Raw genomic sequence first — 14083 nt, 5'->3', positions numbered from 1 at the left:
CAGGGATCGAACCCAGGCCCCCTGCATTGGGAGTGCAGAGTCTTAACCAATGGACCACCAGGGACGTCCCAATAGACCGTGATTTCTGAAACTTGGTCTTAAAAGACATTGCAGCTTACCCCTTTCTTGTATCACTTACTTTGAGGGAAACCAACTGCTACGCTGTGAGGACACTCTAGCAGTCCAGTGGAGAGGTCCACGTGGCAAGTAACCGAGGCTTCTGGCCAACAGGCAACACCAACTTGTGAACCACATGAGTGGTGGATGAAATCTTCCAGCCCCAGTCAAGCTTTTAGATGGCAGCGGCCCCAATTGGCGTTTTGACTTCTCATGAGAGACCCTGAGCTAGAACCCAGCGAAACCACTTCTGAATTCCTGACCCACAGAAACTGTGTGAGATAATAAATGTTAATTATTGTTTTAAGCCACTAAGTTATGGGATGATTTGTTAAAGCAGAAATAAATGACTAACACAAATACAATTTAAAATTTTAACAGTCTACCAGATTGCCCTTCCAAAGGACAACAGCAATGTACACTCCCACCAATACCACGTGGTAGAGTGCCAAAAGCGACTGGTTTTGGAAAGGAGAGGAAGGGAGCAGGGAAACTGACCCCCGATAAGGTCCCATCTTCAGTGCCTCCCTAAGTTGTAGAATTGTAAGTTGGCCCCCTAGAACCAGTTGGCCTCCCCCGCAACCAGTCAGGCTGGTGGGTAGGGATGTGGCCAGAATCTGGCCTGGTGTACAAGCAGGGTCATCGAGGAGAAATCTGAGCAGGGACAAGGCCACAGGTGTCAGGTCACATGATCAGGCCAGGAGGGCTCAGCAAGTGTCAGCTGCAGGGGCGTGGCAGGTGAACAGGCAGATTGGCAGAAATCTCTCCAGGCTGGTTGGGAAAGGAGACTCAAAAAAACAGAGGAGCTAGGTGAGTGGGCATCTGGGCTTGGGGCTAAGGCAGCAGCCAGGACTGAGCGTTTCTGGGCCACCCTGGCCTGGAGTCCCTCGCATGTGACTTTAAAGACCCAGGGCTCAGAAGGAGACAGAATTGTAGCAGTGCAAGGTAGAAGACAGAGAGGGGACCCGTACGTCCTGGGCACTAAATATATGCCAGGGATGGAATCTGCCAGGTAGACAATCACCTCTTTACAGAAGAGGAAACGGAGGCTCAGTGAGGCTATGTTACTAGCCTAGTATCTGATTGCAAGTCCTATTACATCACACAGTCTCCAGGGCAGAGACACAACTGATTTGTCTGTTGGTGTTCCCTATTTCTCAGTCAAAGGGGGGCCTTTGGGGAGCAGACTCATCACCTCTCCAGTGAGACAGATGTCCACGCAATCTCTGCTGTCCTCACTTTCAGAGCTGTCCTCTCAGGCTAGGCTCCCATGTCAGGTGCTTAGAAGGTCCCTGAGTCAGTGGCAGTGGTCTTCCCTTGCCCATCTCTGTCTGCTCCAACACACTTGGTACATCCTTGTGAAACAAACATGCACGTGCGGTGCGAGTTCGTCACATGCGAGGTAGCATACTAGGCCTACAGCAGTAAGGCAGTTTCTGTCCTTCAGAGAGTCCATAGTCCAAAGAAGGGGGAAGAGAAGAAAAGAGAAGGATACTGCATAATGTCATAAGGATTACAATAGAGAAAAACTCAGGGTGAAATGGGAACCCTGAGAAGGGGCACCTAGGCTGCAAGCATTAAGAAAGCTTCCTGAGGATAATCTCTTAGCTGAGTCGTAAACAATGAGAAATAGTTTGCCAGTGGAAGGGAGGGAGTGCCAGGCACAGGGAACAGCATGTGCAAAAGTCTGGAGGAGTGGCACTTTCTAGGAACTGCTAGGTATTGCATATTCCGGGAGTGTACCATTTGGAAGGGAGGGGGAAGGGCAAGAGATGAAGCAGCAGGCCGTGAGCAGGGCCCAGATCCTGAAGGTGGGGAACCAAAAACTGAAGGAGAGATGTTAGGAATGGTCCGCAGTTTATTAAGGTTATTCTAACGGCACTTTGGACAGTCAGGGCCAAATGATGGCAGGGAAACCAGTTCGGAGGCCACTGTAGAGACCCAGGAAAGAACCAATGAAGGCCATGGCCATGGAGATGGAGGATGGCAACTGTGGGTAAGAAGCATGAAGGGAACACGGCCTATAGGACTTCATGACCAAGAGGGGGCAAAGAAGTGCTGCCTCTGGTCTTTGTAGTTCCATAACCCAATATGTGTCCGTTTTTTTCCCTTAAGTTATTTTGTGTTACATTTTCTACCATTTGCAATCAAGAGGTTTTAGCTCTTACATGGCTCTAGTTGTCCACAGAGGGAAATGGACATTTGAAGTAATTATACTGCTGTCTCCATTCCTTCCTTCCTTCTTTTTTCTTTTCTTTTTTTTTTTTTAATTAATAGATTTTATTTTTTGGAGCAGTTTTAGGTTATAGAAAAACTCAGCAGAAAGTTCAGAGTTTCATATACGCCTCTCCTCCCTCCCCCTCCAGTTTCGCCTATTATTAATATCTTGCATTAATGTGGTACTTTTCTTACATATTGACACATTTTTATTAACTGAAGTCCATAGTACCATTAGGGTCCACTCTTTGTGTTATACATTCTATATGGATTTTGACAAATGTATAATGACCATTATAGCATCATACAGAATGTTTCACTGCTCTAAAAATCCCCTATTCATCCCTCCCTCCCTGCCCTAACCCCTGATAACCCTAATCTTTTCACTCCCTTCACAGTTTTGCCTTTTCGAGAATTTCATATAGTTGGAATCATATACAACGCAACCTTTCCAGATTGGCTTCTTTCACTTAGCGATATGCACTTAAGTTTCCTCCATGTCATTTTGTGACTTGATAGCTCATTTCTTTTCAACAGTGAATAATATTTCTTTTCATCACTGAATTAATATTCCACTGTATGGATCGACCACAGTTTGTTTATCCATTCACCTGTTGAAGAATACCTTGGTTGCTTCTAAGTTTTGAACTATGAATAAAGCTGCTATCAACATTCGTGTGCAGGTTTTTGTGCGGACAAAGTATCTCAGCTCATTTGGATAAATACCAAGAAGCACGATTGCTGGATTATATGGCAAGAGCCTCTCCATGCCTTTTTCATATCCACTTCCTCTGGTGGGGAGGTTGGGGTGACCCTACATGGAAGAAGGATGCCTGAGAATTGTGGGTCTTGGGTTTGTGCAGAAACAGAAATTATTCTCCCTGGGGAGCTAAGGGTGTTCTTTTAGGCCAGGGGTCTTTACCTAGGTCCCCTAAATACCCTGGAATTATACATGGGAGGGAAGGGTCATTGGTCCTCATCAGAGTTTCAAGGGATCCAGGAAGCAAGAGAAATTAAGCTGCAGATTTTACCTGCAGCTGAAAGAATCCTCAGTGATGGGAAGGGGAAGAGTAGCTGACAGGCAACCTCAGTACTCAGAGTGCCCCGGAGTGAAAGCCAAACCTCTAAGCACCACTTCTAACTCTACTTCGGGGACTTGGTGTGAAACAGGAGCCTAGGCTGGATGTGGCCCCCACAGAAAACACCCTTCTCTCCCCTCCAATTCACAGAAGACTAGAAGCACATTGATGTGATGGCAAAGTCCATTTGCACTGTTTATTTAAAAAGAACAGCCGTGAGGTAAAAATGCAGATGTTTTCTTTTTTGTAGAGACAGCAGGTAAAAAAGAGAAGAAATAAATATGATGTTAGAAATTCTTTTATAAAATACAAAAACCCCCTGATATTTGTGAGCAATCCCAAGAGCTCATAACATATAAAAAATTATGCGGAAGAACAGCTTCACCTCAGCACCTTAGAGCAGAGGTTGGAAACCAGCTAGATGGTGAGGATGGTCATGACTTTTGGGATTTGGAAAGGCTCAGGATTTGTCACTTGGGAATGTCAGGGGTCTACTGTAATATAATTTGCATAAAGTCAGGGTTAACAGGAATTCTTCTACTCATTAATATTACTTATAATCATTCTTTCATTCTTACAGTTAAGTAGCACAGTATTTAGGGGTAGGGAAAAAAAGGCTGAAGTGGGAAGCGTAATGAAAAGGATAGATATAGGGGGGATGCTAAGAGGACAGGAGAAAGGTGATGGGAAGGAACAGAATCTCCTATCCTTTCACTATTTTGTGTCATCTCAGCAGCATGCCGTGCCCCCTGTTGGAGAGGGGTTAGGGAGTGGTCCAGCCTGGCCTGCCTTAAACCTCACCATCATCAGAGGACAGGAGATGCAAAAGCGCCCGGCAGGATCAGGCTAAGAATGAGAACAGGGAAGTTGGATGAGAAACAAAGGAGAGAGGGGCATGACGGGAAGAGGCACAGAAAAAGGATTACCCAAGAAAATGGGCAACATTAGCATCATAGGCCTCCAGGGACTATCTCCTCTGAGGACCACCAAAGAAAGAAGTATCTGTACAAATTAACACAGCAGACCACTCTGTGGAGTGGGAAAGAGACAAGGAAAAAGTAAAGGTTGCCAAGTAGAGGCACATTCCGGCTACAGAGAAGGGCAGAGGAAGGCAAGCAGGAGAGGGACTTGTGGGGGGCAGCTGGAACCTCTGGGAGGGGCTCCCAAATGGGGATGAGAGCCGCCCCCTGCCACCCCTATGAGGTTAAGGAGTTTGCGCTGGGTGGTGGTTGTGAAGGCTTGTTGGGGCAAAGGGTCAGCTGGGGTGAGGATGCCCGGCCAGGTCTCCCCGGGGCATCTGTGAGGCACAGCTGTGGCCAGAGGTCAAGGTCAGCCCAACTATGTACTGAAAGCGGCCTTGAGTTCCCGGAAGGCTGCCTGGCGGAGCCTCCTCTTCTCTTCCGCCTGCTTCCGTTCATCTTGCTCTGCTTTTATCTCCGCTTCAAACTTACTGGCAGAGTTCAAGGCTTGGACCTGCAGAGAAACAGCGAGGACAGACCAACAGAGTGAGAGAGGAAAGAGAAACCTGCAGAGGGAGCAGCCCATCAGACAGAATTCGCTTGTCTCCAGCCACGTGACCTGGGATCCTGGTCCTGTTGGGGGCCTGACCCCCGCCCAACACTCCCTCCCCTTGGTCTTCCAGTGTTTGCTTTCTAACAGCGAGGACACCGTCACTTTATTTGCTGCTGTGTTACACATGCCCCTTCCTATCTGCTGGGGTTGGCTTTTCCACCTCAGCTTCTTTTTCAGGATACCCCTAACATCCACGCCTATTGCCCACTTCTACTTTCCACCTTTAATTTCACAATAATATTCTTTAGTTCTAGGGGAAAACAAAAACCAAATGAGCTTCCTGCAGGCATCTCGAATAGGATTGCATCAATCTGCCTGCGGCAAAGGGATATCTTTATAATGTACAGTTTTCCCTGAATGACTCAGTTTTCATTCAGTACTGGTTGTTTTGGGTTTTTTTAATGTTACCAACTAAAATTTTCAGCTTTCTCTGAATCAATCCTTCTAAATTTACTTCCAAATACTGAATGTTTTTGTTGGCGTTGTGAATGGGATATGAATCCATCTTCAATAATACAGTATCAGATAAATCCATCTTTATCCTCTATTCTAGGACTGATTCTTTTTTTTTTCCCCTCTCTGTGTGTCTCATCAATTTGGTAGAATTTGCAAACATGTTGGGCATGTACATTATTTTTAATAAAGACTGCTAAACTGCTCTCCAAACAGCTGTTCCAGTTTGCACCCCACCATCACGGAATGCAAGCGCTCATTTCCCAACCTTACCAACGCTTATCATTAACCTTTTTCCTGTTTGCCAATCTGATAGGCAAAAAAATTGGCACCTTCTTTTATTTCCTCTTTGGTGAATTACCCATTTGTATGCTCTGCCCGTTTTTCTATTCAGTTGTGTTTTTTTTTTCCTTTAATTTGCAATTCTTTACATAATTTAGGTTTAGTCCCCCATTATATATTTTTCTTCAGTTACTTTCCTCTAGTCTTTTGTTTGTCTTTTAACTTCAAGGTATCTCGGGTCATACAAATATTTAAATTTTGATGTCATCAAAAATTTCAACAGAGACTGCTCTTCCTTGACTCTGGCGAGAAGTCCACGTTGGAGTTTACTATCTACCCAGCCTCCCCAAGCATCCATAGAACCCTACAACCAGGGTTCACACTCCCATTCTCTAGTGTGTTGGCCTTGCCCTAGTTTACTTTCTAACCCGAAAAGGATGCCTGACCAATCTTTGCAACACACCTGTCACAGTACCTCCAACTCCCAGGACCTGCACTTCTTTTTTTTAGGACCTGAACTTCTGCCTGACACACTTCACCTCTCCCCTCCCAGTCTGCCAAGTGCTGCCCTTGGACCAAGGACTTTGTTCCTGCTTGCAGGCTGAGAACGTGTTTTTCTTAGAAGTCTCACAAGGACGGTGTCTGGACCCACTGGGAGGTGAGGATTTGCAGTTTGGGCTGGGCCTTCAGTAAAGCCCTCCTCCTCCCACCTCTTTCCCCACAGCGGTCATCCGAAGATCAGCCACAGCCTTTAAGGATCCTGCCACTCTCAGCAGCCCACCTCCTCCCTCATTTAGAAAACACAGACGAACGCAGTCCGTCCACTCTGGACTCCTCTCCCACCCATTTTATCCTTCCCCCTTTCCCTGTGCTTCTGGAAGTGAGACCCTGGGCGCTTCATTGAACATCTCTAGGCTCAGAGGTGTACTGGCTGGTGCCTGCTTGCAAGCCAGTTGTTTGATTTTCAGGAATTTTATGAACTGGTTGTTAAATATAGCCATTGTTAGGGACTTCCCCGGTGGTCCAGTGGTTAAGACTTTGGCTTCCAATGCAGTGGGTGCGGGTTTGATCCCTGGTTGGGGAGCTAAGATCCCACATGCCTCACAGCCAAAACATAACAAACAGAAGAAATATTGTAACAAATTCAGTAAAGACTTTAAAAATTGTCCATATCAAAAAAATCTTAAGGGACTTCCCTGGTGGCACAGTGGTTAAGAATCCGCCTGCCAATGCAGGGGTGGCACGGGTTTGAACCCTGGTCTGGGAAGATCCCACATGCTGTGAAGCAACTGAGCCCATGCACCACAATTACTGAGCCTGCACTCTGGAGCCCGTGAGCCACAACTACTGAGCCCGTGAGCCACAACTACTGAGCCCGTGTGCCACAACTACTGAAGCCCGCGTGCCTAGAGCCCGTGCTCCGCAACAAGAGAAGCCACCGCAGTGAGAACCCCGCGCACCGCAACCAAGAGTAGCCCCGGCTCACCGCAATGAGAGAAAGCCCACGCACAGCAATGAAAGACCCAACGCAGCCAAAAAAAAAAGTTTACAACAAAAAAATCTTAAAAAATATAGCCGCTAAAAAAAATATATATAGCTGCTGTTAAAAATTAGATTTATATACTTTCACAATTAAATGAATTATATTACAAACAAAAGTAATACATACTTAAAAGTCATCACTTCCTGATTATTTTACTACATTTTACTATTATTTGCGTTCTTGAGGTTACCTATGTCTGTTATACCTCTAAGGTGGAAATCCTATATGATGACATGCTACCTTGAATCTTCCCAACTCTGCGTTCGACAGCATCCTGTTGGTAGCTTGAAAGCAACCCCAGTGGGAGTATTTACATCTTGGAACAACTATGCTACAAACAAGCGTTTTGATTATTGTTTCATTGACTGTCTAGACAATCTTTTCTTAAGAAAGTGATGGAAAAATGTTAAACATGTTTTTAAGTTTAAACTTAAACATGTGTAGTGTTTGTAGCCTTTACATTGTGAATAGCTCCAAGATGGGGAGAATGTTCTTCCAATATTTGAAAACTATTATCAAATTCAGCGAAGATGTTGCTCACGTCATTGATGACTGAATGAAGTTCTGATATATGTCTTTTCACTTTTTTCTTAGAAATTAATTTTAAACAAAATACCAACCAACATTCATGTTGGAATTACATTTTTCTTTTTTGGCTGCACCACACAGCATGTGGGATGTGTTAGTTCCCCAACCAGGGATCGAGCCTGTTTTCCCTGCATTGGAAGCACAGAGTCTTAACCACTGGACTGCCAGGGAAGTCCCCGGAACTACATTCTTTTGTCAGTTGCAATCATAGGCTGCCTACAGATGCAAGGGTCCAGCGAAGGGGGATTCCTGCTCTGTCCAGTGGTTAGGACTCCTCCGCACTTCCACTGCAGGGGGCACAGGTTAGATCCCTTATCGGGGAACTAGCCCCCGCTCGCCGCAACTAGAGAGAGCAGCGCACAGCAACGAAGAACCAAAGCAGCCAAAAATAAATAAAATAAATAAATTTATTTTTTAAAAAAGAATCAGTAGGCTATATGGAATCTACAATTAAAATAGTCTATATTTTATTATTTGCAAATTGTGTGCTGCATATCTTTTATATCTGCAAAATATATTTATAATAAACTTGGGCATATATATATACAGTTTGTCCAGACAGCCATTTGCTTAACATTTATCAACAAACCACTGTCTAAGCTTCAATTTCCTCATCTGCAAAGTGGGTCAGTAACACCTACCTCCAGGGTGATTGTGTGAGCATTAGATAAAACATGAATCTGAAGCACTCAGCAGAGGGTCTGGCCAATCATCATCAGCACTCACGCGTTTGTCAGTCACCCCACCTGCCCATTCCTGGCCAGGTCAGAGGAGGGTTGGGGGCCCTTTGCAATAACTTTACTTGGGCTCCTTCTTCTCCACATTAAAAGTCTGCCTCATCTCTTGATTCCGTGATCCCCAAGTCCTTGTCCCATCAATCACCCCTTCCTTTTTTTATCTTCATGTTTTCTTCTCCCTGGATCACTTCCCTGTGACATAAAAACACACCAACATCTATCTTCCCTAGGCTTTAAAAAGAAACCCCAAAACTCAGAAGTTCTTTCCTGATCCTAAGCTACCATCCGCACGTTGTCCAGGCCCCTCTGCCAACCTTCTAGACAGAAAAGCAGCCATCAGGGCTCTTTCCCTCCAGTTCCCACCCACCTCTTACCCTGCTACAATCTGCCCTCCACAGTGAACCTCATCTCTCAAAAATCTCCACTGACCCATTTGCTGGACCCAAGACCTCTGCTCTGGCCTCATCTGATTCAATCTCTTCTTGAAACTGCTCCTGGCCTCCAAAATTGCATTTTCTCCAGGGTTTCCTTGTATCTCTGGTTACTTCCTTTCCCACAGTCCAGTCACCATTACCTTCTGCCCTTGGTCAATTCCCTCTAGTTCTGGGGTTTCAGCTTGTATCTTGCGAAGATAGATAGCTCCCGTGGTCTGTGTGGCTGAGTGTCCATGAAACATCCATTTCCTCCTTCTTTCTTTCTATGAGATGCTCCCCTGGCACATGGCCCAAGGGTCTAGGGGAGACTGACCTCACCCCTGGGCTCGAGGAGCAAATCCAATCAGGGTAGATACTCCAGCCCTTGCCAGCGGTTTGTTCAGGTGTGGACAAGTGTGGAAGAGATTATTCCATGACTCTCAGTATCTAGTATGCTCATCTTCCTTAGTAGCAGAATTACAACTGGGCACATGGATCCCCAGAAAAAAAAAAAAAGGCATTTTGTAGCCTCCCATTTAGCTGGGTGTGGCCAAATTCTGTCCAACAGAACCTGAGCAGAAACTATTAGCAAACAAAAGGCACAAGGTCTTTCTTTTTTACTGTGTTTGCAGACAATCAATAAGTATATGCCAGGTAGTGAGAAATACTAGAAAGAAAAATACCCAAATCTAAAGAGGCTTGGGTAGGAGGGGCGCTAAAACAACCAACAGGGTACCCTTCCGACGAAGGGGCAGATCTTCCCTTGCCTGAAGTCACCTTGGACCTAGTAAAAACCCAGCTTATGACTTTTCCTCCATAAACCATTCACATTCACGGGCATGGGTCCTGTCTTGATTTTTTTAAACATCAACCCCCGGCCACACAACTCCAATAACCTCGTGACATTATAATTTCCACCTCCAATCAAGTGGTCATAAATACTGAGAGTTCTAGGGAGTTGGGGATTCATCCTTACCTCCTCCCCAGCCCCTTTGTCATGCTCTTCATCGGACCTGCAATTCTTCTCCAGCCATCTACGGAGGCCTCCCTGAGTCCAGCCTCCCCCGGGGCAAGTCTGTCCCCATCGTGCCCACCGCTGATCACATCAAGGCCCTGCCCTCCAAGCCTGGCTATGCACTGGATCCACCTGCAGAGCCCAGGTAGAGTTGGGTGAGGTCTGGGAAGCTGGTTGGCAGATAATTCTGGTGATCGGCGGTCTGGGGAAGGCCTGGCCCTCAGGGGAGCCCAGAGCCTCCTGTCCAACTGCATCCAGTATGGACAGAGGCCAGCCTCCAGACACTCCCCCCCCACCCCCCCGCCATGCCTTGGAGCCTTTGCTCTTGCTGTTTCCACGCCAGGAACGCCTTCCCTTCCCTGATTACAAGGCGAATCCCCATTCATCTCTGAACATCTGTGCAAATGTCAGCTCCTTTATGGCCTTCTCCCAAACCTGGGCAATAATTCCTTCCATTCGTCATTCATGCAAACGTTTCCTGAGAGCCATTATTAGTCAGGCACTATAATTACAAACATAACACACCTGCCTTTGAATCTGTGGGTGAGGAGGCAGACGTATAAACACAAAAAATTCTATTGTTATTCTTTTCATCTTTTCTCCTTGTTGTAAAGATAATGCACACACATTACAAAACCTTACAAAATTATAGAAACTAAGTTCCTCTGACATCACTATTACTAATACTTTAGTATATAATTATCCAGGTTGTACTTAACTGTTTAATGAAATTGGGTTTCAAATATACTGTTTTGCCTAATTCATTCGGGACATCGGTCCACACATGAATGCAGCTGCAACTCATTCTTTGAGAGCTGCAGGGTGTACAAATGTGTGGGTGTACCACAGTGGACTCAACTACCCGGTAGTGGAAGTTTTGGTTGTTTCCAATTTTCCTCTGTTATAACAATACTGTATGAAAATCCTTGTCTATACATCTAGGCGCATTTTCATGAGTATCTCTGAAGGATAAAATCCTCGAGGCAGATTTCCAGAGGTGAAGGATATGAAATGTTAACAGCCGGCCCCAAGCTGCTCTCCAAAAAGTTGGGTCAATTTATACTCTTACCAAGAGCGTCCAAGAATGCCTTGAACAGATAAATTATAATACTGCTTCCATTCATAATAGAGGCACCCGGAAGAGCATGGACAGTCTCAGCCCCGAGAGTCAGGAAAAGCCGCCAAGAAGAGGCAGCTCTTTAAGGTGGGTTTGATAGAAAGAGTAGAGTTCTCATGGAAGAAGCATTTGGGTGGGACATGCCAGGCAGAGGAAACAGCAGGTATCGGCCCCGTTGTGAAAAGACGTGGCAGTACTTGAAGAACTGTGCATAGGGGTGAAGAAGGGTGGAGCTGGGATCACAGCCAGGTTATAAAAGGTTGGGAATGCCCAGATAAGACATTCCCAGACACTCCATACAGACTTGAGCGCTCGGCATATCGAGCTACAGCAGCGTGCTGAAAACAGAGTCCTGTTAACTTTGGGTTTCAATCCCAGGCCCCTGCCCAAGGCATCTCGGGAGATCTGCAAGTGGTGATTCAGTCAATGAATAGAGAGGACTCTTCCCACCATCCCTCCTCTCTACTCATCATTATCAATGTGAGTTTCTCCAGAGCTTGATTTGGTGCCTGGCATTTCTGGAACTGAGTTGAACCAATGTTAAGTCACGAAGGAAGGGCCAAACCACTTTCAAGATTGGATATACGATGCTGGTGTTGAAGGTGCAGTGAGTGGTCCGCCTGTCCCTGAAACTGCCAGGTGACAGCAGTAGGGGATTCAGGCATAAGGAGGCCACCACAATTCACAGTTTACATACTGGCAGAAAGATGATGGACTCTTGTCTCCAAGGCAACGTCACAGAGAAGTGAAGAGAGAGTGCTGCTTAGGGGCCTGAGCAGGCTGGGCTGTATCACCAAGGACACTTTGTCTCTGGGCAAACTCCTGGAATAAGCCAAAACTCCACAAGAGGCTGGCTGTCTCCTGCCTGGAGTGGAAGGGCGTCCCAACAGCTCATATCACATACAGAGTGCTCTCGGTGAGCCAGGAGCTTGCTAAACGCTTCATACACATGAATGCATTTAATCCTCATGGCAATCCCATTATCAACCCCATTATACAGATGAGGAAACTAAGGCACAGACAGGTGACAAGTAAGTGGAGGAGGCAGAATCTGAACCCAGGTAGCCTTATCCGCTGCACTCCACTGCTGTGAAGGGGGATTCGGAGGGCTCTCCTGATCGCCCTTTCTGCAGGTGTGCCCTGCGGAGAGGAAAACGACAGCACCCAGCAGGGGTAAAATCTCCGTAAACGTTCAATGACCGTATGAACTCGTGAATGAATGGAAGCACCCAGAAGGGTTCCAAGACCAGGCACTGGAGATTCCTTCCCAGCTCCCAGCCATTGTCAATGATGCAAATACTTTTTCTGATTCAGGGCAAGCCACCAAGGCACCCTCCTTGGGCCCCATTATTCACTTGTTTACACACAGGTGTCTAAGATGCAAACATGCAGGTAGCTGTTCAAGTAACTCAACTGTGGTTTGGGGTAAGGAGGAATTCTTTAGGAAAGTCTGGATTCAGAGTCAATCTGGCAGCATTGCACCAGCAAACCTGTTTGAATCTGAAACCAGGATCAAATGCATTTGCCGTCTGGCAGTTTTCCTGTTTTGCTTTTAATTTTCAGATGGCACACAAACGCACTCTCATTTCCCTACAAGCTCACACGATTAAGCGCTTGCTGTTTCACTTGTCCTGAGGGAGTTGATGAGCTGGTCGCTGTCTGGGAGCTCCTGCTGGGCAGGGTGCGCAGAGGGAGGGATTGCCCCGCACAGGAAGGAGGCACCTACCTTGGCTTCAAAGAAGTCCTTGGCACCTTTGACGCCCTCCAGGGCAACATCGATCTCAGAAAGCTTCGCCAGCGCCATCAGCCCACTGTCCTCCTGTAGTTCCCCCACTGCGGCCTTGTGGAATATTAGCAGGAACTACAGGGGAAGGTTGATTAGGGTCAAAGTCAGCATCACCGAGAGATTCGCAGCAGTCCCCTCTGGCCTGAGCTAGGGTCATTATAGGCAAGCCTATTAAAAGGGGTGTATATGTGTCCATGTGACAAATTATTTTGTCAAAGCTGAAAACATGGGGAATTCCCTGATGGTCCAGAGGTTAAGACTCTGCCCTTCCACTGCGGGGGGCGTGGGTTCGATCCCTGTTTGGGGAGCTAAGATCCCACGTGACCCGTGCCAAAAATAAAAAAAAAGAAAGAAAGAAAGACAGAAACCAAAGCTGCCTATTTTTCCACAAGGATTTAGGGGAATGGGCACCCTTATATCGAGTTGATGGGAGTGTAGCTTGAATCAAAATTTTTGGAGGGCACTTTGTAAATATTTACGAAAGATAAAATGTTTTCACCCTACCAATCATTAATTCCACTGCTGGGAATCTGTCCTTTAGAACCATTTACACAATACTTTAAGAAGCATTGTCTGTAAAAGCAAAAAATTGGCAACATCCTAGTTAACAGCCATGAAAGAAAAAATCCAGTAGACCTGTATGTACTATTTTTAAAAACTAAATAATTCAATATTTCGGACAGTTTTGAACCATTTCCATTTGTGTCCCATTTTGGGCATTAGACTATTTACCTTTTTTGGTGTTTTCTAAGAGATCTTTATAGAACCTTGTTCCAAATACTTCATGTTTCAAATACATTAGCTCTGTCACTTCCCTTTCAATTTTGTTTACAGCAAAATTTTTTCAAAAATTATCAAGCTTTCCTTTTCTCTCACCAACGTTATGCTTAGAAAATCCTTCCTTGCCACCAAGGTTACAGAAGCAATTGCCTGTGTTCTTGTCTACTGCATTTATGACTTTTTCAAAAGCGTAAATATTTAATCTCAAATTTATTCTGATTTGTCATGTGAAGTTTATCATTAACCTTATTTTCTTCCAAATGGTTAGCTAGTGATCCCCACATCATTTATTGAATAATCTACCCCCTTCCTCCAGACTCAAAATGTGACCTGAATGAATTTGTCTTTAAAGCCAACTTGTACTAAGACCTCTGCAAAATAAAT

At 45.7% G+C, this 14083-nt stretch overlaps 1 protein-coding gene across 1 annotated transcript in view; it reads right to left on the bottom strand.

Annotated features, from left to right (window-relative positions):
• Positions 1-3584: 3584 nt before the first annotated feature.
• Positions 3585-14083, bottom strand: part of EFHD1 (EF-hand domain family member D1) — a 38413-nt gene continuing 27914 nt past the window's right edge. Inside the window, exons 3-4 of the mRNA XM_065880801.1 lie at positions 12860-12994; positions 3585-4886 (exon numbers count right to left, since the gene is read on the bottom strand). Coding sequence (XP_065736873.1) covers positions 4752-4886; positions 12860-12994 — 270 coding nt within the window. The 3' untranslated portion in view covers positions 3585-4751. The remainder of the gene's footprint in view (positions 4887-12859; positions 12995-14083) is intronic.

Source organism: Phocoena phocoena, chromosome 7 (genome assembly GCF_963924675.1).
Source record: "Phocoena phocoena chromosome 7, mPhoPho1.1, whole genome shotgun sequence".
Classification (NCBI taxonomy): domain Eukaryota; kingdom Metazoa; phylum Chordata; class Mammalia; order Artiodactyla; family Phocoenidae; genus Phocoena; species Phocoena phocoena.
This window is presented reverse-complemented; position numbering and strand designations above follow the sequence as displayed.